The sequence below is a fragment of the Protopterus annectens genome, chromosome 1.part1, assembly GCF_019279795.1.
Source record: "Protopterus annectens isolate FY-2018-M chromosome 1.part1, PAN1.0, whole genome shotgun sequence".
In the NCBI taxonomy this organism is placed as follows: Eukaryota; Metazoa; Chordata; order Ceratodontiformes; family Protopteridae; genus Protopterus; species Protopterus annectens.
This window is the reverse complement of record NC_056726.1, coordinates 1,051,645,679-1,051,670,102: the sequence shown is the minus strand read 5'-3', so window position 1 is coordinate 1,051,670,102 and position 24,424 is coordinate 1,051,645,679. Positions and strand designations below refer to the sequence as shown.

The 24,424-nt window shown below is 40.1% G+C and overlaps 1 protein-coding gene across 1 annotated transcript in view; it reads left to right on the top strand.

The window, feature by feature from the left end:
- LOC122815316 (natural cytotoxicity triggering receptor 3-like) overlaps nt 1-24,424 on the top strand; it is a 147,705-nt gene that overhangs the window by 7,837 nt on the left and 115,444 nt on the right. The window contains exon 2 of the mRNA XM_044087720.1: nt 11,070-11,414. Within this exon, the coding sequence (XP_043943655.1) occupies nt 11,070-11,414 (345 nt within the window). The remainder of the gene's footprint in view (nt 1-11,069; nt 11,415-24,424) is intronic.

Here is a 24,424-nt window from a genome sequence, read left to right as displayed (position 1 = left end):
ATCAATAATAAAACAATTGTTCAGTACTTACAGCTCCAATGGCTTTTGATGAAAGAATAAAATGCAATAAATGGAGGATGAATATCAAAGCAGTAGTTACAATAGTAAGTCTATACAAATATCACGCAAGCTGGGGCTAGATAGGATTCTCAAATATCTGCAAGCAAAGATGATATACTTTCTATTTTCAGTCCATATACTATTGAGCTTTAAACAAACTCCATCATGGATACTGAACTGGTTGAAGTCCTGCAAGCGATGCTTGCTTGCTTGACTTGTTGCCAAAATCCTGGACTGATTCCCACTCATTGTCCATTATAGATAACTTTACTGTGTTACTCACATATCTACCATACCTTTTTGGAGTCATCAGCCTGAAAAGGCAAAAAGTCATGTAAAGAAGTAGGTACATTTGTTTCTTGTAATTGTTGTAAAATTAAGCCTGAACAAGATAAGACAATGCGGTTTGGCTGGCCACCATATCTGCAAAGCCATTTCCTGTTGAAATGTAAAAATCATCAGTTGTATGAGTAATACACTTAACTACAGCTATTTCCCTAGGTAACAGAAGAGCATTCAACACTTTATTAACAAAAACAGAATTTTATGTGCGTTCCTGCCAATGCCATATACCTTGTTTCTTTCCAAAATGTCTCAAAAGCATGAAGTTCTCCATAAGTATAACAAGATTTTGTAAATATTTTCACTACTTTGCCTTAGCTCATTTGCATACTTCAGTAATTGCTACAAGTTCAGTTATTTGAGCAGACACATTTCCATTTAATTGTCCTGTCAGCAATACTCGATTAACTGTATACACAGGAAATGCTGCTACTAATGTGCCATCTTCTCTTCGAACACAGGCTCCATTGACATATAGAGCAACTCAGTATTCGGTACAGACATCTTTTAAAAACCTGATCTAGGGAGAAACACATGGTTTACTTCAAAAAACACAATCACGTGGTTCTCCGTAATCTGCTGTTGGAATTAAAGAACAAGGGATAAGAGGTGGGCATCTGAAGGCCTGCAAAGAAGGGTTATTAAGCAGGGACAATTCATATTTAGATAATCATGTAGCAGATAAATATTATGTCTTGGTTTTTAGTAAAAATGCTTCTACAGAATTCAGAACTGACACATAAGTTTTTTGAAGGAGAGTTAGGGCAACCACCATTTCTACTATGAGTGCCATTGCAGCCACCAACTTAAGGAAGTGGGGAAGGGCTGCAGCCTCAGGAAATAAGCCACAGGTCTGAACCCATATTTATTTATTTAATTATTTATTTCAGTTTGATTATCGGGGAAGTCCACTGGGCCAAGAAGTGCCCATTTTCAGTGGAGGCCCAGGGAGAAAAGCTCCAAGAACAGTATAATACAATATAGGTTACACAATGCAAATAAAGGTTACAAAGTAAAAATACATACAATATAGTTTGTAAAAACAAGTAGGGTTAATACATTTAAGAGTTGCAGAGAACTTGATGGCAGATTGTTTTTTTTTTTTTTTAATCAATATTTATATGCTTACAGTCACTTAAAGTCTGTTAGTTGTAGGTATTTTGAGAAATTAGAATAAGTATGAGAGTATAGTGGAGTAGGAGTAGAGGTGCTTAGTTAAGAGTGGGTGTTGGTGGGCATGCTGTAGTGATTGTATTCAGTAAATTATCTCTCACTGTTAGGAGTAAATTATCTGTATGTTTTGGAACATTATATCCTACAGCTGATTTGTTTTCTTGTATTTTTCTAAAAATATCTAAAGGAGTGGAGGCTTTTAAAACTGCCTCCAAGGGTTTATGCAAATGTACATGTCCTTCTTTGAATGTGTTCAAATGGGAGGTGGGAAATCTACAATAGTTTGAAAATCTGCTGCACTCCACAGTTGGACCACTCTTACAGTGGGTTCAGCATCACTGTTTTGGGCTTCTGGAAGGTGAGGTTCCTCCCTTAAAGGGTGAATCTGAGGGGTCTATATTAGAACATCGAAGATTTCATAGTTCGAATCAGTAAAGGTCTACCTTTAATGATCGAGCTATGAAAACATTGAATGTTCCTAAAAGATAATTAAAAAAAAAAAGGAAAACTAAAGGGTGTAGACAGGGGGGCAAGCCCCACTGCACTCCCCACATGGGGGGGCTTCACCCCCATACCCCCCACTACTTAAATATACCAACTCCGAGATCGCACTACATTGAAGTAAATGGAAATCTCCCCTTACAGAGATTTCCATTTACATGTTCGATGTTCTGAAGGTTCACTATTGTCGTGTCGACAATATCAGATTCAATATTGTCGGCTTTCAACAATGTAATATAGACCCGAATCTGAGTATTAGATGGTGTGGTGTTGTTAGGGGTGTCATCATCAGAGGATGTATCGGAAGACGATTCATCCTCTGAGCTTTGTTTGGGTGGTAGTTTCCACCTGTATTTCTTTCCATCAATGTTTATTGGAAATTGAGTAACTAGTTTTTTTGAAATTCTATAATGTATTTGTCATAGAAGGGGTGCTTTTCTTACTAATTCACTTTAACATATCTATATGTTTTGTTCCAGAAATGTGCTTGTGTTTTGGATAGAGCTGTTTACCTTCATTAGTTATTTTCATTAGCATTTGATCCAAATTTGAAACAATATGTTGTTACGATTGCTGCCAGAATCCAGTATTATAACAGATCCTTTAGGATGGGCAGAAGTATTAGAAATGACTTGGGAAATAGGTGAAATAGTAAAGGGGGTGGTCTTTAAGCCATTCTTCTACCATCTCTTCTGGAAGGGACGTCTGCATGCTACATAAGAATCAAAAGGGTCACACTGGGGGGGGGGTTAAGAAATCATGCACCAGTCATTATCAGAAGAAATCAGGTTGAGTTAATTCACTTTTTTTCTAATTGCTTGAAAGGGTAAAGTTCACCACAAGGTTTATCTTCTGTACATTTCTGTAATGTGTTTGCTGTTCTATGTTTTTAATCCAGCTGAATTATATTTCAGACTTGTAACTGCAGATTAGTTTTCCTTGTTTTTAGATTCTTATTGCATATCATTAAAAGCTGACTGAGAAGAGGCAGGTACTTTGTTTCCTTTTTAAGTTTCTTTTTAAGATTTTCTAAAATAGCCTTATCAAAAGTTCCACCCTCAGGGAATAGCAGTGCACTGTCATTTTTAGTGAGCTTACACCACTTTACCAGATAATTACAACTGTCTCATCCATATTTATTAAACATATGTTGGACTGGAATCCCAAACTCTGTCTCTTTTAATACCCCCAAACTGACACCCATTGTAATTTTAATACAATGGAAGTACTGCCCACTCACATACATTAAAACCCATTTTCATATAGTATGCAATTTGTAATAAAGCCCATTCTTACACAAATATGTGGTTGTGCCCACTCCCATATGAAATATATAGTCTATGATTAAGACCTACACTCGTGAAATATGTATTTGTCGTTAAAACCCACTGTCATATTAAATAAATATAATACAGCCTGCTTTTATACAGTTTTAACCCACTTTCATACAATTTAACCATCGCTCATTTCGAAATCACTAAATTACTAAAAAATCCTGTAACAAAACTTACCTGTAGAGACTTCAAGCTCTGCTGAGGGTTATGTGCTCCCACACTAGAAGTGCACCAGACAGAAAACCTGTCTAGAATGGGCCCAAAAGTGATTTTTCCTACAGCAACTCACAGACAGCTCTAAATCTGAGACTTCATGGTAACAAACCTTTACGGTCAAAAATACTTTCATGCAACAGTTGTCAGCAGAGTGGAATAATTCTTTATTGTAAAAGAACATATGTACATGGGGAGATTAAACAGTCAAGGTCTTGTCTTCCTAAAAAAAGCAACTGTGAATATTTTTATACTGTAGAATCTTATGAGGAAACATTTTGTTCTATCTATCAGACTATAATCACTGCCCAATTAAAACTAACCATCTCTGTGTTATTTTGGTAACCAAAGAATTTGCAGACCCTTTGTCTGTGCCTTTCCTTATTAGCTACAAGTTCCGATATTCCACACTGGCACTATCCATGCTGACTCAAGGAAGTAGAAAGATTTCAGCACAGGCAAAAAGCTATTAGGATTCATTCTGAAACAATAGGAATTCTACTTCAAAGAACAGGATATTGTATGAACACTAAAAATTTTCCCCTTCTCACACTTCTCCCATCTCATTTCACACAAACACCGAGTAGAAGTATTCTTATTTAAATCACACATACATGGCTGTCCTGTATAGCCAGATTAAAGTGACCAGATAGGAGCACAAGGTACTTTCAAGCACCAAAAGTGCCCCACCAGCGGTTATAGCCATTCTGCTGATGGTGTACATCCCCTTATTGTTACACATGCTTTATTGGTAGCTTTGAATGAGCACATTAAGCTGTATAAAGATCTCTAGCATCAAACCATAAGATGCAGCCATGGGTAGCACGGTTTAAATGTAAGAGTATTTATGGACAGCATAATAAATATTAACCATCTGATAACATATGCAAACTCAGTATGTGCAATCTCTGCAGAAGTAAAAATCACCAGAATAATTCCACACTAAAGTGAGCTATTACTAATGCAGAGGTTGCTGCTGGCAAATGACTTTGCATTTCAGTGCTTCACCTACAAATGCAATGCCTGCTGCCCTTGAAAAATAAATTACCTATGTTGCATTAAAAAGATGGTGTGCTAGTGATATTGCCATGGCGTTTCATGAATTAGATCAGCTAGGTAATAGCGGACGGCTGGCAAACAATGACAACACGTTTATAGTCATTAGGCATACAGTTCTGGACACCAACTTAATTCTGAATTGCTCCAGAGAACTGTCTTGTTAAATGACTTGTCAGTGTCAGTGTCACATTGTAGGTAAATGAAGGCAGAAGGATTCAAACCCTGCATCCTTGCCACAAGATGCAGCTCACTAACAAGCTGGGGCTTTAGTCCTCTGCACTAACCTAATTGACTTCTTCAAATCAATCTCCAGAGCCATGGACAAGGGTAATGTGGTCCACACAGCCTGCCTGGACATCACCAAGGCATTTGAAACCATCCCCCACTCTGGAATCATAGATAAACTTACTAAGCTGGGCATTAATCCCTATGTCACGCGATGGGTTGCCAACTGGCTTACTGACAGAACCCACACTGTAAAAGTAGCCGACTAGAAATTCAGCTCCAGACAAGTGACAAGTGGAGTACCTCAGGGTTCAGTCCTGGAATTACTGTTGTTCGGCATCTACTTCTCAGAAGTACAGGCCAACACTAAGGGACTCTGGCTAACAAAGTTCACAGATGACTGCAAACTGGGAGCCATTATTGAATCCCCAAATGATGTGGATATTCTACAAAAGGGACTTACAGAAATAGATGCTTGGTGCCAGAGCCATGGGCTCAAGCTCAAGGCCAAGAAATGTATAGTTATCCCCTTTGGGAAAAAACATGTACCCATGAATTATCACATAGGTGGCAGTACACTAAACACCAAAAGTGTGATGAGACTTAGGGACACAGGTGGACAGTGGTCTCACCTTCGATAACCACATCGTGACAACAGTCAAGAAATCCTTCTATGTGGCACACCTCATCACTAAGGGCTTTTTATCCAGAAAAAAGGAGGTCATTGTCCCACTGTACTCATCCCTCATTAGACCCATTATAGAATACAATGCCTGGTTTGGTATGTACCTCTCAAGACATCTGCAACAACTGGAAAGGCTGCAGAAATACCTCACTAAAAGAATTACAGGCCTAAAGCAAATGCCCTATGTTGACCGTCTAAAAAAACTCCACCTATACTCTATCGCATATCATCTACTCAGAGGTGATCTCTGCTTAACATACAAGGCCATGTTAAACCCAGAGCTGTTGGACATGCTATACTTAAAGAAATATCAATCTCTCAGAGACACACGCTCCAGGGATCTAAACCTTGTTATCACAATGAACAAAACATGCTGGACGGATAGGTTCCTGACCCAGGGGCACCCCAGACTCTGGAATAGACTGCCCATACATGTCAAGCAGAACGCCTCTTTGGCCCTCTTCAAAAGGAACCTTGATGATTGGATGGGAGATAAGAAATTCACCCCAGGGATTCCGTCAGTTGCCCTGCTAGACAGTGGTCCAGGGAAGTAAATACTGTGGGAAGAAATATCAAGGGAATTGTTATGACAAGGCTTGTATAGGCACTAGGGCCGATAGCCTAGTACCAACCTATGAACCTATGAGTAACAGTTTTTAACTAAATGCCAAAATCCCTTACAATCCAATCTTATAGAGCAGACTGCATCACAGTAATATTAATGACTACATAAGAGAAGATGAAGATCAGACCGTTCTCATCATCACCCCAAATAAGCCAGACTGTATGACCTGACAAATGTCAGTCATTTTCACTCCAAATAAGGCAGACTGTATGACCTGACAAATGTCAGTCATTTTCACTCCAAATAAGGCTGACTGTATGACCTAACAAATGTCAGTCATTCTGCAGTTGTTGGAGGCTGCAAACATATATTACTAAAATGCAACACGATTAGACTATATTCCATAATCCGGGCTTATTAATAAATTATTTTTTTCTTTCTTTAGCACAAAGAATAAAGCAAAACAGTAATAAACAATATAAATGCTTCAGCTATAATGTTTTTTCAAACCCTCAGGTCATACAGAATCAGACATATTTCTGGATTTAGCATACCTTTTTGTTTGGGGGGGGTGTCTTACATGCTTGCAGAATGTCTACATATAATTTTTGACCTCCCTGTGTCTTCTCTGTTATCAAGACTAGTTATCCATTCTGACATCATTCAGTACAGGTCTGGCCTACCTGAATAGATAATAAAGCTGTATTGTCTTAGCATACATATAATCAATATAGCTGGATTATGGACAAATAGGACAATCTGCGGGATAATGAATCAGGCCCCTGCAAGCAATGCCAGTATCCCATTTTTTTTCTGACTCTTCCCACTTACCATAAACACTGTTCAGACTTGTCAGTGTGCATACTATTTCCATCTTTGCTTTTACAGTTATTACAGAGACTTGGATTTCATATAAACCTATTATTTAATATTTTACAGAAAAATACTGATACCAGTTATCCAAAGAAAACAAAACACCATCAAATTGAACAGACATGGCATGAGGAACAGTAAACGTCTCTCTTTGAGACTCGCATTTAGTGAAAATGCATCTGGCAACTGACTAAACCACAAAATACATACTGGGATTCATACTCATATAACTTATAGTGAAGAAATAATGAATATTTGTGTGAAGTGTATAGGAATTCAAAAAGCAAACGTATAATGCATTTGCTAACAGCCTGAAACATGCCACTGAGCACAAATGTCCCTTTTCTTTATGCGCCCATGAGTACTGTCTCGTGAAATAAATTGAGACAGTCACACAGAAGCTAAATGAAGGATGAGAGAATAAAACCATGTACTATATGAAGAAACTTTTTAACTGCTCATAGCCTTACTCATCTTCATTAACAGCTAGACAAACTGTTGTGGACCAAACATAGCACATTTCATACTAGTGTACCTGTAAAAACTAGCTAAATTAAAACTGTATTTGTAGTTAAAATATTAAAATTAAATTTGTAGATTTCATGCTGTCCAGTTTATTTGCAGCTAAATGATAAACATACTGTCAACATTAAGCAAACCGTAGATCACCCCCAAGGAATGTGGCTCTTGTGATAATGCTCCTGTTTACTACAATCAAATTCCTACCTTTACACTATAACTACTCTAGTTCATAGATATTACTGACTAGGCTTGCAGTCCAGAGGACCACTGAGGAGTCTAGCACAGATTTCCAGTTGTACCAAAGCACTGTCTGGCTAAGAACAGGTCATAAATATGAGACAAAATCAGAGATGTTTTGCAAAAGGGAGACAAACATAAGCAAACTACATGAAATGACTTAAAACATTATCAAAACAGATTTTGCACAGACTGTGAAATTGTAATTAATGGTATTGACTGACTGTAATACTCAGTGAATACCAAAGGGAAAAAGTTAGAAGACAAGTGATGTAGAAGATTATGACTCTTAGCTCTTGTAGCCAAGGTACAGGGCTTGAGTCTAAGCAAGTTACTTAACTAAGCTGCTCTCCCTAGCATTGCACACACTTACCTGCTTGGTGTTATCTGTATAATGCTTCTTGTTGCACAACATGCTCTTTTATTCCGCTGCAATGGAAATTCAGCTCGTCACTCATCTGTATAATGCTCGTTGCCGCATAATCTGTCTAAAGCCATTTTTGAACACTGCCACTTGCTTGTTGTGAAATGAAATCTTGCACCAAAAACAGGTGCTAGATCTCAATCTGTGCCTACATATTGTCTTATTGCTTGATGCTGAAAACATCCACTTCCATAAAATAGTGACAGTGAGGTAGAAAAATATTTTTGTTAAAATGTTGACCAAAGCAAAAAATGTTTTTGTGTTAATGTTGAAACAGGAAAATGAATGTTGAGAAAAGCAAAGCTTTTTTTTTCTTTTTTTGTTTATGTGGAAAGCAGGAAAATGTATTGTTTTTTAAATTAATGGTGTGTTGTGAGACAGGGCCCCCCCAGCCAGTATCAGGCCCTAGGCAGGTGCTAGTTCACCCAGTGCTGGATCCATCCCTGCTTATACAGCATTGTGGGTAGCTGCTTTGTAAAGCTTCAGGTGGAGAAAATGAAAGACTTGTAAAACTAGCCTGAAATGGTGAATACAAGCCAGTTTTGAGACATCTTGTCTAGTTATTATTAGAGGTTCATTTCACATTGTCTACCCAGGCTACCACTTCGACTGACCTGACTATTCGTTTGAACTCTAATCATGAATCAGGGGACACATAAGGAATTGCCTCTGCTGAAGCCATATCTTTCTGCAGACCAGTAGGAGGTTGGCATAATGGTTAAGGTGCTTTCCTTACAGACTGAAGATGCATGGTTTGATACTCACATCGGATAATTGGCTAGGTTTAAAATGGCCCTTAATGGCACTTAGCCCACTACTAACCTATAAACCAAGCCCCTGTAATGAACAAGAAAGTACATCCAGACCAGCAAAGTGATCATACACCTAAGCCATTTTTGGCACGTCCTTTATTCCTTTTGACCACCTTCATAAATAACCATTTGTACGAAGTCATTGCAGATGTAAATAATAAAGTAACAATGGGACAGTACCATGACATATAGAAAGATTTAATAAGCGCTTTGTTAATACACAAACTATTTTCACGCACAGCAATAACATCACCACAAAACCATTGTGCCCTGTTATTATAATTTCAGCAATGAGTCTTACTTAAGTCCTAAAAGAAAATGTGCATGTAGCTTCTGTAGAGAGACAGCAAGCCAGACAGTGGAAAAATCAAAAGACTAAAACATTAAAGCAGTATTATTTCCAGTCTTGAGCACTGTGATGGGTCATAGCTTTCACAAACTGATTCCCTCTAAGGCAATTATCTATTCAAAAAGTATGAAAAGAAAATGGTATGGGAGTTTTCATGAGTAATGAATATATAAGCAGTAAATGTACAAGTAGCAGAATTAAAACTGTAAGCTGTAGAAAGTAGTTTATATAAGTAATCAATAATATTTATTATAAATCCATTACCTCATTTCAAAAATTAACCCTAACATTTATATAAACTACTTATTTTTCTTGTACTTATATTTCTGCTACTTGTATCCCTATGCTGTGGAATAAAATCCCGGTATATGTGAGGCAGAGCACCTCGCTGGCCTTGTTCAAGAGAAATCTTGACCAATGGATGGGAGATCGCAGATATACCCCAGGGATTACCTCAGTGTCACTGCTCGACAGAGGCACAGCAAAATAATGGGTATAGTTCCCCATACTAAAGGGGTGCCGTAAGCCACAAAACTATGGGCTAGGCTTGTAAATGCCCTCGGGCAGATAGCCTAGTATGAACCTATGAACCTATTTCCTGCTTGTATACATTATCTAACTATATTTTTACGTCTACTATCGGATTCCATTCTGCTATATTTTTCTGAAACCTTCGTTTGGTGTAGCTAACCTTATCGCCTCTTAATGCCTGCTTTTCTCAGCTGCATTTCATGTAAAAATCTCACATATGAGGTCAGTGCACAACCATCTAACTCAGTGATTTAAACTCACTGGAAAACATACCTATCTAATATGCAACTGAGGCCATAAAAAGATCATTTTTTTTTTTAGGAGTCAGCCGTCTCCTTACCCGACCCCACCACAGGTAAGCCCAGTGCAGGAGTGAAAAAAGTATTTGCACATACTCTGATCAAATGATACAACAATGTAATATAAAACCAGTCGGACACTATTCAGTTCTGGGACTTTAGAGATTATATTCAACAAAAGAATTGTTGTCTCCTGTCTTCTACACTATAGCTGTTTAATCGTATGCCTTTGCCCCTTCTATTTACACGTTTACCCATGACTTACCTCCTTGTGTTTACACTCACTGGGAAATTATCAAGACTGTTTTTCTCAGAAAACATTACTCCTTCTTTACTTTTTCTCTCCGGTCCTATTGTGTTTGCTTAAATTGCACATTTTAACTTTACTTCTTTCACCAGCTCCTTACCTTGTTTGTGTCATTGTTGAATTGCATGGAGATAACTTACAGATGATTCTGAAGAAAAGGCATATAAAGAAATTAAAATGTTATCCTATACCAGTGTTTACTATTACCATTTCACCTTATTAACATCTCCCCTGTTTTGTATTTAGATGTGACTAATGCCCCATTCGCAAAATCTCAGCAGTGCTAACTGCAAGGAAATTACTGGATATGACATTCATGTGTGTTGAAAATTGTTGATGATGGCATTTGGAATTTGGCATGGATGTTAATATCTTTTTCTGTCATTCACATTAATAAATGATCATTGTATGCTACAATAAATACATTGTTTTATTATGACTTTCAAGACTGGATTAAAAGTATCAATGTAAGGTTTTCTCGAAACAAAATAATATATTAACAATACTTGTGGACAACTACACTTATAAGTTTACCAATATTTTACCTTTTTAATACAGAATCCCATGATATCCAGGTCTTTCAAATCCTTAGTATAACTGCAAATGAAGGTGAAGATGTCCTCCTTCCTTGTCATTTTTACATTTCTTCAGCATTTAAATTTGGAAGCTATCATTGGTACAAGGATTCTGTTAAACGGATTGAAGTCCACAATGAAAGTGCAGAGTTCAAGGGTCGAATAAGGAAAGTAGAGAGCAGTGACTTCATTAACAATAAAAATGCCTCCTTACTTATTCATGGTGTGAACATCTCTGACTCTGGAACATATTACTGCAAGGTGGAAATCCCATTTGTTGGAATAGTATCTGGAAATGGAACTTATCTCCATGTGGCTTCATCAAAAGGTCAGTATTTTGCTAATATATCACGTTGCTAAAGTGTTTGCTTTTTAAACTACTCATAGGTCAAGAATTAAACATTCTATATAGCCTATGAGATAATAAAACATATGCTGAAGAAGTGCAGAAGCAGTTAGGAATGCAAATGACATGATTTCACAAAATGACATACTAGAATTTTTCAAAAAACAGTAGATCTCAACTACAGCCAAATACAACATGACATTAAAAAACAACCCCAGTGGTCATCTGACTTAAACAGTGTTTATAACAACAGAAAGAAAATAACTTAAATTGTATCAGCACTACTCAGAATGAGGTCCTGTATTAAAGTGCAGCCCTCCATTTGGTAAATATCTTATTTGACATGTCAACAAATTTGAAAAGACCAACAGGTTCCTAACAAAACAGATCTCTGGTCTTAAGATCTTTAGTTACAAGGTGAAACCAAAGGCCATGTCCCTGTACTCTATGTCTTGTAGACTTCTAAAGGAGGGTCTTGAACTTGCTTATCATACTATTAAAGTTCTAGAAATCATTGATCTCCTATATCTCAAAAAGTCAAGCAGCTGTGCTAATAATATAACCAGAGGTCTAAACCTTCTTCATCGAATGAACAGAACATGATGGAGGGATGGATTAATCACTCAGCAGCTCCCTCTTTTCTGAAATAAACTTCTTCTGCAGGTTAAACAATTTTATTCAATATCTTCCATCAAACTAAACTTAGATAACTGGATGGCTGTTCTCAGTGCACCTTGGAATTAACTGGTCTCTTTCTCCTTCAAAAAGTAGGCCATGCCGTTCATACAGTTTATATTGATGTGGCCAGTTTGATACGTAAGGATGAAATAGTAAGAAAAGTGACGGCATTAAACAGAGAACCCTACATGGCAATTTGGAAAGTAGATTAGAGATTACCAAGACACTCATGGTCTTTGGAATTAACGTCTTTGGAACTCCTCTGAAACATTGGCTGTAGTTCATAGGTCTGTAGTTTCATAGATTCATAAGTATATACTAGGATAATAACCACCAGGTCCTTTATAAGCCCAGTTGTACAGCCCAACCCAGTTGTGCCTCTCTGTGTCCTGGTCATTTATAATGAGTGGTCATTTATGAGTGGGTGAGTTAATTAAGAGATACTTACTGTCTGCCTCCCTCTGTTAGAGACATGGTGGCCAGACACAAGGTGAATTTGCTATTTCACAACTATTCCTCAAGGTTACGCTTAAATAGGGTTAGGGATGGGTTCTGTGTCACATAGATAGAGAGCCTGATCTAGATCATGGTGATCCTCTGAGACACATATCTGTCTTGGCAGTATGGCTTATTTATGTCACAGGCAAACTTTAAATCCTTGGATGGATTGGATTCTGATGCAGTTCATTTGGTGGGTGTGTAAAATGTCCATCAGAGCTGGATCTGAGGATGCTTTGTATGCCAGACATAGATCACCTCTCAGAAACCTATAGGAGACCGGGCATAGATTCTTTCACATTAACTATTATTTAGATTTGTCTGTCTAACAGTGGGTGCATGAGACTCTCACCAGCAGCACTGTGTGGGAATGCTTTATAAAACATTGAGGAAAAAATTGAATCTGGTTGGCTAATTATTTTTTTATATGTCTACATTACTATCTCTGTGTGCTCAGCTGAATGAGGGTAGTCAGGATAATGTACTATGGACAGAACCATTCTCTTCAGTGAGATTTTGGAATGTTATAATTGTAGAGATCAACTGTGGGTATCTCTCCCATTCTGTGGCTATATACCACATTCAAAGCATTATCTTAAATTAAGATATCATTAAATGACCTAGAATTGTGGGTAAAATGCATGTGGACTATTCCAGTGCTTCTGGAGTCATTGTCTACCACCACCAAATAGTTTTCCCATTATATTTGTACTTTTTAGCTGAGATTTTGTGCTATACTTTTTTTTTTGCAATGGCATAGTCATAAGATGCTTCTTATTTTTCGTTCAGCTACTGTCTTAGGGGGTCACCACAGTGGATCATCTGTTTCCATTTCTTCCGGTCCTCTGTATCATGCTCTGTCACATCAACCACCTTCATGTCCTCTCTCAACACATCCATAAACCTTATCTTAGGCCTTCCTCTTTTCCTCTTACCTGACAGCTCCATCCTTAGCATCCTCCTCCCAATATACTCAGCATCCCTCCTCAGCACATGTTCAAACCAATGCAATCTCTCCTCTCTGGCTTTGTTTCCAAACCGCTCAACCTGAGCCGACCCTCTCTTATACTCATTTCTAATCCTGTCCATCCTTGTTACACCCAGTGCAAACTTTCACATCTTTAACTCTGCCACCTACAGCTCTGACTCCTGTCTTTTTGTCAGTGCCAACATTTCCAACCCTTATAGCATAGCTGATCTCACTACCATCTTGTAGACCCTTTATTTCACTCTTACTAGTACCCGTCTGTCATAAATCACTCCTGACACTCTTTTCCACCCATTCCACCCTGGTTGTACTCTCTTCAACACCTCTCTTCCCCACTCACCCTTACTCTGAACTGTTGATCCCAAGTAATTAAACTCATCCACCTTCGTCAACTATACTCCCTGCATCCTCACCATTCCTCTGTCCTCCCCCTCATTCATACACACATATTTTGTCTTAATCCTGCTGACCTTCATTGTTCATTCTTCTCCTCTCTAGAGCCTATCTCTACCTCTCCAGAGTCTCCTCAACCTGTTCCCTACTCTCACTACAAATCACAATGTCATCCACAAACATCATCGTCCAAGGGACTCGTGTCTGATCTCATCTGTCAACCTGTCCATCACCACTGCAAATAAGAAAGGAATCAGAGCTGATCCTTGATGTAATCCCACCTCTCCTTTGAATGCATTCATCACTCCAACCACAGAACTTACCCCTGTCACAGTAACAGTACCCTTGCACATAACATGTACCACTGTTACATACTACTCTGCCACTCCTGACTTCCTCATACAATACGTCTCTAGACACCCTGTCATATGCTTTCTCTAAGTCCACAAAAACACAATGCAACACCTTCTGACCTTTTTCTGTACTTCTCCATCAACACCCTCAAAGCAAACATCTCATCTGTAGTGCTTTTTCCTGGTGTGAAACTGTACTGCTGCTCACTAATCATCACCTCCCTTCTTAACCTAGTCTCCACTACTCTTTCACATAACTTCATGCTGTGGCTGATCAATTTTAGCCCTCTGTAATTACTACAGCTCTGCACAAGATCTGCACTTCTTCTCCACTCTTCAGGCATCCTCTCTCTTTCCAAGATTTTGTTAAACAATGTGGTTAAACAAAACAATGCCATAGTCATAAGATGCTTCTTATTTTTCGTTCAGCTACTGTCTTAGGGGGTCACCACTGTGGATCATCTGTTTCCATTTCTTCCGGTCCTCTGTATCATGCTCTGTCACATCAACCACCTTCATGTCCTCTCTCAACACATCCATAAACCTTATCTTAGGCCTTCCTCTTTTCCTCTTACCTGACAGCTCCATCCTTAGCATCCTCCTCCCAATATACCCAGCATCCCTCCTCAGCACATGTTCAAACCAATGCAATCTCTCCTCTCTGGCTTTGTTTCCAAACCGCTCAACCTGAGCCGACCCTCTCTTATACTCATTTCTAATCCTGTCCATCCTTGTTACACCCAGTGCAAACTTTCACATCTTTAACTCTGCCACCTACAGCTCTGACTCCTGTCTTTTTGTCAGTGCCAACATTTCCAACCCTTATAGCATAGCTGATCTCACTACCATCTTGTAGACCCTTTATTTCACTCTTACTAGTACCCGTCTGTCATAAATCACTCCTGACACACTTTTCCACCCATTCCACCCTGGTTGTACTCTCTTCAACACCTCTCTTCCCCACTCACCCTTACTCTGAACTGTTGATCTCAAGTAATTAAACTCATCCACCTTCGTCAACTATACTCCCTGCATCCTCACCATTCCTCTGTCCTCCCCCTCATTCATACACACATATTTTGTCTTAATCCTGCTGACCTTCATTGTTCATTCTTCTCCTCTCTAGAGCCTATCTCTACCTCTCCAGAGTCTCCTCAACCTGTTCCCTACTCTCACTACAAATCACAATGTCATCCACAAACATCATCGTCCAAGGGACTCGTGTCTGATCTCATCTGTCAACCTGTCCATCACCACTGCAAATAAGAAAGGAATCAGAGCTGATCCTTGATGTAATCCCACCTCCCCTTTGAATGCATTCATCACTCCAACCACAGAACTTACCCCTGTCACAGTACCCTTGCACATAACATGTACCACTGTTACATACTACTCTGCCACTCCTGACTTCCTCATACAATACGTCTCTAGACACCCTGTCATATGCTTTCTCTAAGTCCACAAAAACACAATGCAACTCCTTCTGACCTTTTTCTGTACTTCTCCATCAACACCCTCAAAGCAAACATCTCATCTGTAGTGCTTTTTCCTGGTGTGAAACTGTACTGCTGCTCACTAATCATCACCTCCCTTCTTAACCTAGTCTCCACTACTCTTTCCCATAACTTCATGCTGTGGCTGATCAATTTTAGCCCTCTGTAATTACTACAGCTCTGCACAAGATCTGCACTTCTTCTCCACTCTTCAGGCATCCTCTCTCTTTCCAAGATTTTGTTAAACAATGTGGTTAAACAAAACACTGCCATCTCTCCTAAACACCTACATGTGTCCACGGGGATATCATCAGGACAAAAAGCCTTTCCAGTATTCATCCTCTTCATAACTGTCCTTACTTCCTCCTTGCTAATCTGTTGCACATCCTGATTCACTAGCCCCACACCATCCAACCTTCTCTCTCTCTCATTCTGTTCATTCATCAGTCCCTCAGAGTACTCTTTCCATCTGCTCAACACACTCTCCTCACTTGTGAGTACATTTCTCTTGTTATCCTTTATAACACTAACCTGCTGCATATCTCTCCCAGCTCAGTGTCTCTGTCTAGACAATCAGTACAGGTCCTTTTCTTTCTACTGTGTCCAGCCTTTCATACAACTCGCCATACACCTTATCTTTAGCCTTCACCTCCTCTCTCTTTGCCATGCACCTCATCTCCTTCTACTCCTTTCTACTTTCTTCATCTCGCTGACAATCCCACTTCTTCTTCACCAACGTTGTCCTCTGTATACTCTCCTGTACTTCCTCATTCCACCACCAGGTCTCTTTGTCCTCCTTTTTCTGTCCATATGTCACACCAAGCACTTTTCTAGCTGTCTCCCTTACCACCTCTGCTGTGGCTGCCCAGCTATCTGGTAGCTCTTCACTGCCACCCAGTGCGTGTCTTAACTCTTGCCTGAGCCCCACCTTGCAGTCATTCTTTTTCACCTTCTACCATGTGACCCTCAGCACTGCCCAGACTCCTCCTTTTCTTTTTGACCACCGTCATCCTACAGGCCACCGTCCTCTGCAGCCTAACTACACGTTCCCCTTTCTCCACTTTGTAGCTGCCAATCTCTGTCAGACTGGCCCTCTTGTATAGGATATAATTTACCTGTGTGTATTTTCCTCCACTCTTGTACTTCACCTTATGCTCCTCTCTGTTCTTGAAATACATATTCACAGCAGCCATGTCCATCCTTTTTTTAAACTCTACTACCATCTGATCTTCTGCATTCCTTTCCTTGACACCACACCTGCCAATCACCTCCTCATCCCCTGTTCCCTTCACCAACATGCCCATTGAAATCTGCTCCAGTCACCACTCTCTCACTCTTGGGTACACTCTCCACCACTTCATCCAACTCGCTCCAAAATATTTCTTTCTCATCCATCGCACACCCAACTTGTGGAGCATATGCACTAACATTCATTATCATCACACCATCAGTTTCCAGCTTAATAAGCATCACCCTATCCAACACTCTCTTTACCTCCAAAATACTCTTGACATACTGTTCCTTCAAGATAACCTCTACCCAATTTCTCCTACCATCCACACCATGGTAAAACAATTCTAAACCACCTCCGATACACCTGGCCTTATTCCCCTTCCATCCACTCTCTTTCATGCACAATATGTCAACCTTCCTTCTCTCCATCATATCAGCTAGCTCTTTCCCTATACCAGTCATACTGCCAACATTCAAAGTTCCTACCCTCACTTCCACACTCCTAACCTTTCTCCTCTCTTCCTGCCTTTGGGCATGCCTTCCCCCCTCTTCTTCTCCTTCTCCTCCTTCGACCAACAGTAACCCAATTTCCACCAGCACCCTGTTGGCTAACAGTAGTGGAGGTGGTTGTTGTTGTCCCAGACCCTGGGCAATCTGGTATGGGAATCTGTATTGTTGTTCCCATATTTGATATATCAAACTTTTTATACCAGATGCTCTTCCTGACGTAACCCTCCCCATTTATCTTGGCTTGGGATTGGCATGAACAAATACACTGGTTTGTGCATTTGCCAGTGGCTAGGTTACATTGTCATAAGAGGCTCTTTCCTCTAAACTGGCTTATGTTCTATACAGAATTGGCATGCTGTCATTACTTTTGAAATATTTGTATTTATATTTTGCTAGCATACATACATTTTGCCTTCTTTCTGCATTCGTTCAACCTTTGATGAGTTTCATCTATTTGCTTGAGGACTTCTGCCATCTGTGAAGTCAGCATAACAATACACTCTTGGCATGGCAAAAGATCTTAATTGTTTTACTTTTATTTTACACATGGTTGACCAAGCCATCCCACTAGGCCAGGAACCACTTTTCAGAGGTGACCTGAGGTGGTATTTGTACTAACTAGCAGAAATTTTGCCAGGAAACCAGGGAAATTATTTTACCCTTTTTGATAAGTCCCATGAGATCTTTTACATCCACCCAAGTTACTGCAAACTTAGGCAAATGGGGGTCTGTCTAACATCTCATCTGAAGGATGGCCCACTCAGGAGATCAGCATCCATCTTTGTACTGCAGTGCAGCATCGGTGTTGGAAATTAATTCAAACATCTGGTTGGGACTAAAACCCGCAGCATTATATATTTAGTAATTCCTTTCCCTTTATTGTCTGGGATAGCCTGACTGGGCAGCATCCATTTTCAGCAGAGCATTTTCTGATTTTTTAGCATTAAAAGAAGAGAGGCTACCTGTTGAGCCACTGTAAAGAACGTACACAGCAGCTGCATTGTCTGCGCCTCCTTTTTGGGCCATACGTTTTTTGACAGAACTAATTATTATTTGTAGGTCACCATCTTGTTTCATACTTTCTTTGAGAATGTGCATTCTGCCTGTAGTCACAGGTTAGTAAGGCATGACACATTACATGTAAGTAGTCACATTTGCTTTGGTTTCAGTCTCAGTTATATCAGTTTAAGTTTTTGGACAGGCTACCAGTCTGTACTTCTTGCTTTCCTGGCACATTCAGAGCTTTTGCACTGAAATATCTGAGTTTCATCTGTAGTCTCTGACATCTCAGTGGCACTTTATCCAAGCCATATGAATTAATGCGGGGAACCAGTGATTTTTTTTTTCTGTTTGTGGGTGGAAATAGTATCTAAAAAATCATTGACATGCCCATAATCTTACTGGGTAGTTCTTCTAAATTTAGGAATATGTCCTGCCTTTTTGATTGGCATTCTGGAAAAGAAAGCAAATGGCATACATTTGCCCTCTTTCAGTTGCATTAAGGCAACACCCAGTCCACAGCTGATAGCATCAGCACTGGCTGCTTAATGGTTAGTCCCATCATATTATGCCAGCACAGGTGTGGGCCTTAACACAGACTTCAGCCGTTTGAAACCTTGCTCTGTGGAGTCTCCCCTTGTTGATTTGCATCTTTTCTTAGTGAGTCTATCATAAGATGTAACAACGTTGACAGTAATGGCACACATTCTCCCAAAAAATTAAACTTGCTACACACCTGTTGGTGTTCCAGTGTTCTTGAAGGACTCTGCAGCTCAGCTTCAGCCTTGACTGAGGTTGCATCTGGTCTGATACTGTTACCACTGATACAATATCAAACTACTGAATTTCAGTTTTGCCAAAGCAATGCTTCTGTTTATTGAACTGAAGTCCTGATTTCTTGATAGCCTTAAGAATAGCCTTCCACCTCTAATCATATGCATTTGCTTAATAGGTCCTGATACTAGAATGACACTCTTTACAGCCATAATAACCTCATGGACCCTTAACAAGGTACGTTTCCCACACTGAAAACTTTCAGGAACAGATGTGACCCACAAAGATTAACCAGCTGATACAAAATCTCCTCGCTGGAGCAATAAATATTCTCAGATTTTTGCTGCTTGGAGCTATGGATATTTCCCAAAACCCACTGGATGCATTTCATGTAGAGTACATCTTTACCCCTTGACAATAGGTCTTAGGCAAGATAAAACTTGGCTAGTTTTATTATTATTATTTATTTACACTTTGCTGACCAGGATAGTCCCATTAGGCCAATGGTCTCTTTTCATGGGAAACCCAAAGTGTTTGTCATACTAATTAGGGATAAATTTGACCTGGGCTCCAAGGAACTTCCTCTATTCTTTTCAGTATGTGTCATGTGATGTTTTACATCCTCCTGAGCTATCACCAACTCAGGCAAATGAGGCCTCAGTGTAACATCTCATCTGAAGGACAACACAATCTTGAGTTCAGCCCCCCCCCCCCCATGTTACACTGCAGTGTCAGTATGTTGTTTGTGTCTTTCGGCTTTTCCCGGTTAGGGGTCGCCACAGCGGAACTCCGGTCCGCTAATGATTGGTAATTGATTTTTACATGCCGAGTTACCAGCCCTGATGCCCAACCTTCGACGAAGGTATGCCCATTCACACATGTCTCCACCCAGAAGACGCTCTAGCTGTGAATTGAACCGGACAGCATCTTACTGTGAGGTGACAACACTACTGCAGCACCACCACCGCGGGTTACTGCAGTGTCAGTATAAGAAAGTTAATTCAACTACCTGGTGTGGGAACAGACACAACCTTCTGCACCAAAAAACAAGTGTACAACCTGTAGAGGTACTGAGACTACCCTTACTACAACTTTCATTTTATTTGATAAGTAGGTATGTACAAGGCAGCGATGGACAATGAATAAAACATCATTAAACTGTACACAACTGCGGTATTGTATCTATTGACCCAGGGGTTAGCAAGGTTAACACAACACTGATAAAATTTGCAGAACTAAATTAACAAATAGAGTCAATTACCCCTTAAATCCATTGTTAAATCCATTGCATAGAGCTGTTCAGACTAGGGGTGTAAGAGAAAAGGGCTTAGGCTAAGGCAGCAAAGCAGAGAACGTATTATTTTGAGGTAATAAATGGAAATGTAAACAGAGATGGGACAGTAGGTGACAACAAAAGGGAAGTAGTGAATTGAGAATAAAACTACTTGGTTATCACAGCGTCAGAGACATGGTGATGAAGATGAATTTTCATCATGCACAAAGTTAAAGACTTACACATCAAGCAGTGAGGTAAGCACATGAATGTATAGTTTAGGAGGAAACGTGAGGTGAACTAGTAGGCTTAGCTTTTACTGTTAAAACAATGACTCTGAGAGATTGCTTTGGTGTGCCTTTTAGGGCTCTGTGGAACTTAATGAAGGTGGAGGTACTTATGCTTTTTTTCCTGAGGCATTTTATTCCAAAATGTTAAAACTATTTAGTAAAATTATTTCTTGAAGATAGGAAGAGTGTAGAGTATAATAATAAGCAGGCTATCATTAAAAAGAAAAAGGGGAATTAAAATTAAAAAGAAATGAGAATGTTTTTGAAACAAAGGAATGTACTTCATGGCGGGCAGTCAGTTGTGATCAATCAATAGCTCACTTGTAATGGTGGTAAGGAAAGAAGCTCTGCCTTCTACGGGAAGCCAGGTCGATTTACTGACAGCAAAGCAGCGCTACGCAGACTATGGGATGAAGTGTATAGATCTTAGTAGTTTATTTTCTGTACATCAAGGTTTTGGAAAGAATGCAGACCAATGAGTGGGAGGGAGTATTGTTGTCTAGCTAACAGAATACCAGTAGACATTGCTCATTTAACCTCCTTTGTTTGCCAGAAGGCTGTTATGTAGGCCACTTTGACATGAACAAACACCATATGACTGGAGCAAGAAGCTGAGAATCAGGAGATTTGGATATACCCAACATGGCAGCCAACACAGGAGGAACTGTTGATGGTTTAGGAGTATTCACATGAAGCAACTCATATCTTCTCTGAATATCAGACACCTGAGAAGAATCCCACTTGAAGTATTCCATTGTCCTAGCAACTGTGTCCCTAATGAACAATTCCTGAAAAGGAGGCTCAGGGCTGACAGAATTCTCTTCATCAGAACCATAAGCCAAAGGTGAAGGCATCTGTGAAGAAGAGTAGAAAACCCCCTCATCAGAACTGAATCCTCATCTGAGGAAAACAGTTCTCTAAGCTGTTTATAAAGAAGTCCAAGGAGGAGCAGGTACCGAACCCACTTGAGGAGGTTTTAGGACCATCATGGCAGAAAACAAGCCCTGAATAAACTCTTGCCATTCCTTTAGCGGATCCTTATGACAGACCAAAACATGCTTCTTTTGTCTTTTCTTGGAAGGGATGTCAGCCCTAACAAATGCCATAAGTTCTGACCACTGCCAAGATTCGATAAGCGAACCTGGAAATTTCTCCCTGACCAATATCTGCGGCATCTATCTAGGATCCTCCTAGATAAACAACCACGGCTCCTGCTCGATGTCCATAGCAGATGCCCGCAAAGCATCAGAAGATGTGTGAAAAGATTGATCCATGCTGGCCTCTGACAGGGTCATGGCAGAGGAATCTGATGTAGATGCTGAATGACCTACAGAGCTATTACTATGTTCTAGAGGGACATCTGATGGAGGCTGGACAGCTGACGAATCCACCTGAGACTTTGTGGCCTTCTTCTTACCTAGCGTGAGTATCTTTGGATTAAAGGATTCTGCCATGGTACCTAGAGCTAACTGTTTAAACTTCTAGTTTTCATGATAAATGGCCAAGGAAGACAAAAGGCTTCTGAGTGCCTTAGGCACAAATGGTTTACAGATACTACAAGAGGTATGGTCGTGGTCACTATGTATTCAGTACAGCAATATCAGTTTTCAAACTGATGGCAAAGAGGTCCTGTGCAGTTGAGTCTGTACATCCCTTTTATGTCCTACATTTTGCATGGGGAGCATAAGTGTGACCTATGGTGCTTACAAGATCATTAGGCTTTTGTGTAATGGTCAAGCATAGTGCTGTCCTGGGCAGGAGATCCCTTCTGTTTAGAATACTGCAACAGTGAAGAAAAGTACATCTAGTGTTATGGTATGATTTTACATAACTGTACATGTGATGTTGTCAATCTTCATCTCTTGCTGATTATTGGGTAGTCGGTTCTGATCCTCGGAAATGTTTGGCTATTATACAGCTCGCGCCAGCCAAAAATCTCTTGAGCTAATACTCTACCCACAATGCCCCTCTCTATGTTACCTCAGATCTCGTCTACCACTGTTATAGCAAGACACATCAGCTGACTCTCCAATTGCAGCTAAGTAATATCTAAAATGTATTAGTCTTTCTACTTTACTTTTCTATAAAACTTGTTATTTTTCTCTTCTCTACTCATCTTTTTCTCATGCAAGTGCGTTTCCATACCTGTTGGTATTCTTTCCCTACCATTTCTGGTAGTTTCCTCTCTCCTTTCCTCTGTACCATTAGGTAGTTCTTTCTACCATTTTTGGTGTAATTTTCCTCTCTAACTCTTGTGTATGTGCGTGTGTAAATGTGAGTGTTTTTCTGCCAATTGTAAATATGGCAGATATGTCCAAAGGCATAATTGGGTTTAAGCAGTGCCAAGACTGAAGCTGAAAAATGCCTAAATCTGACAGGCATTCTATCTCTGTTTATTGCTTAAGTGCTCCACATTTAGACATAGAGTGCTCCATCTGCCAGCACTTCAGTACTAGGGCCTTGGTAGAACATTGTAATAAGCTTATTCTTAAAGGGCTTCTTAAGACCCCTTTTGAAGAAGCTTTATCCAAGGCTGATAAGTCTCCAAAGGCCTCTGGTTCCAAAACTAGTCACTCAGTATTGACTTCTCCATCGGTACCAATATATAAAAAAAAAGACAAGTCCTCTTCCACTGGTTCCCCCTCAGAACTGACAGCTAAGATTCTGAATCTCTTGCAATGGACTCCTTCCTCAGCACTAGCTACTTTGGCACCGATGTCAGCACCCACATCTTTAGTTTTCCAGTTGGTGCCAACATGTACTACTGCACTGAAACAGGTCTCACTTTCCCCCCTTGGTGCCAAAAAATGATCCTCTATATACACCCAGGACTAAGTATTACCACCCTCCCATTGACCCCTTCCTTGGTCCGCTTCCTAGCCCCTTTATAGAAAGAACAGAATCCCCCTCCAGAGTGTCTGTTCACTACTCCAGGAGTCTCACTGAAGTAGATGTAGTGAGATTGGTGGATCAGCGCCTAACGGCTAGGGGTCTTTCTACTTCTTTCCAAACCACTCACCTACCTTGAGCAGGAATGTTTTCTCCCAGGACTCCACCAGTTCTTCCTCCTCTGACCTCTTTCAGAGGTCTTAGAGTCTCCAACTCCAACAACTCAGGCCACAATTGCACCAGAACTGACAGCTCCTTTGTGTTCAGTTCTGGAGTCGGCTCTGACTTCTTTCATTACCTCAGAACTGACAGATGCCCGAGATTATGCATCCGCTGTCAGAACTGAAGGGTTTAGGTCAGCTTCTGTTTTTTTATTAGGAGTCAGTCTTACCTCTTGGAATTTCAGTGACTGGGGCTCCTTCCTCAGCTCCTGCTTTGGAGGTGGGTCTCTCAGGGTGGGGTGTGACCCTGGTTCTAAGTTTGTCTTTCTCAGTTCTGGGCTCTGATCCCTCTTCAGGGGACCTGCCTTCCAGGCCCTGGAGAGAATATTGGCTATTGCAGGTTCTCAGGTGGCCTCTGCTGTGCTGGAGTTTCAACCCCTGACCACTTCTTACCTAGAGC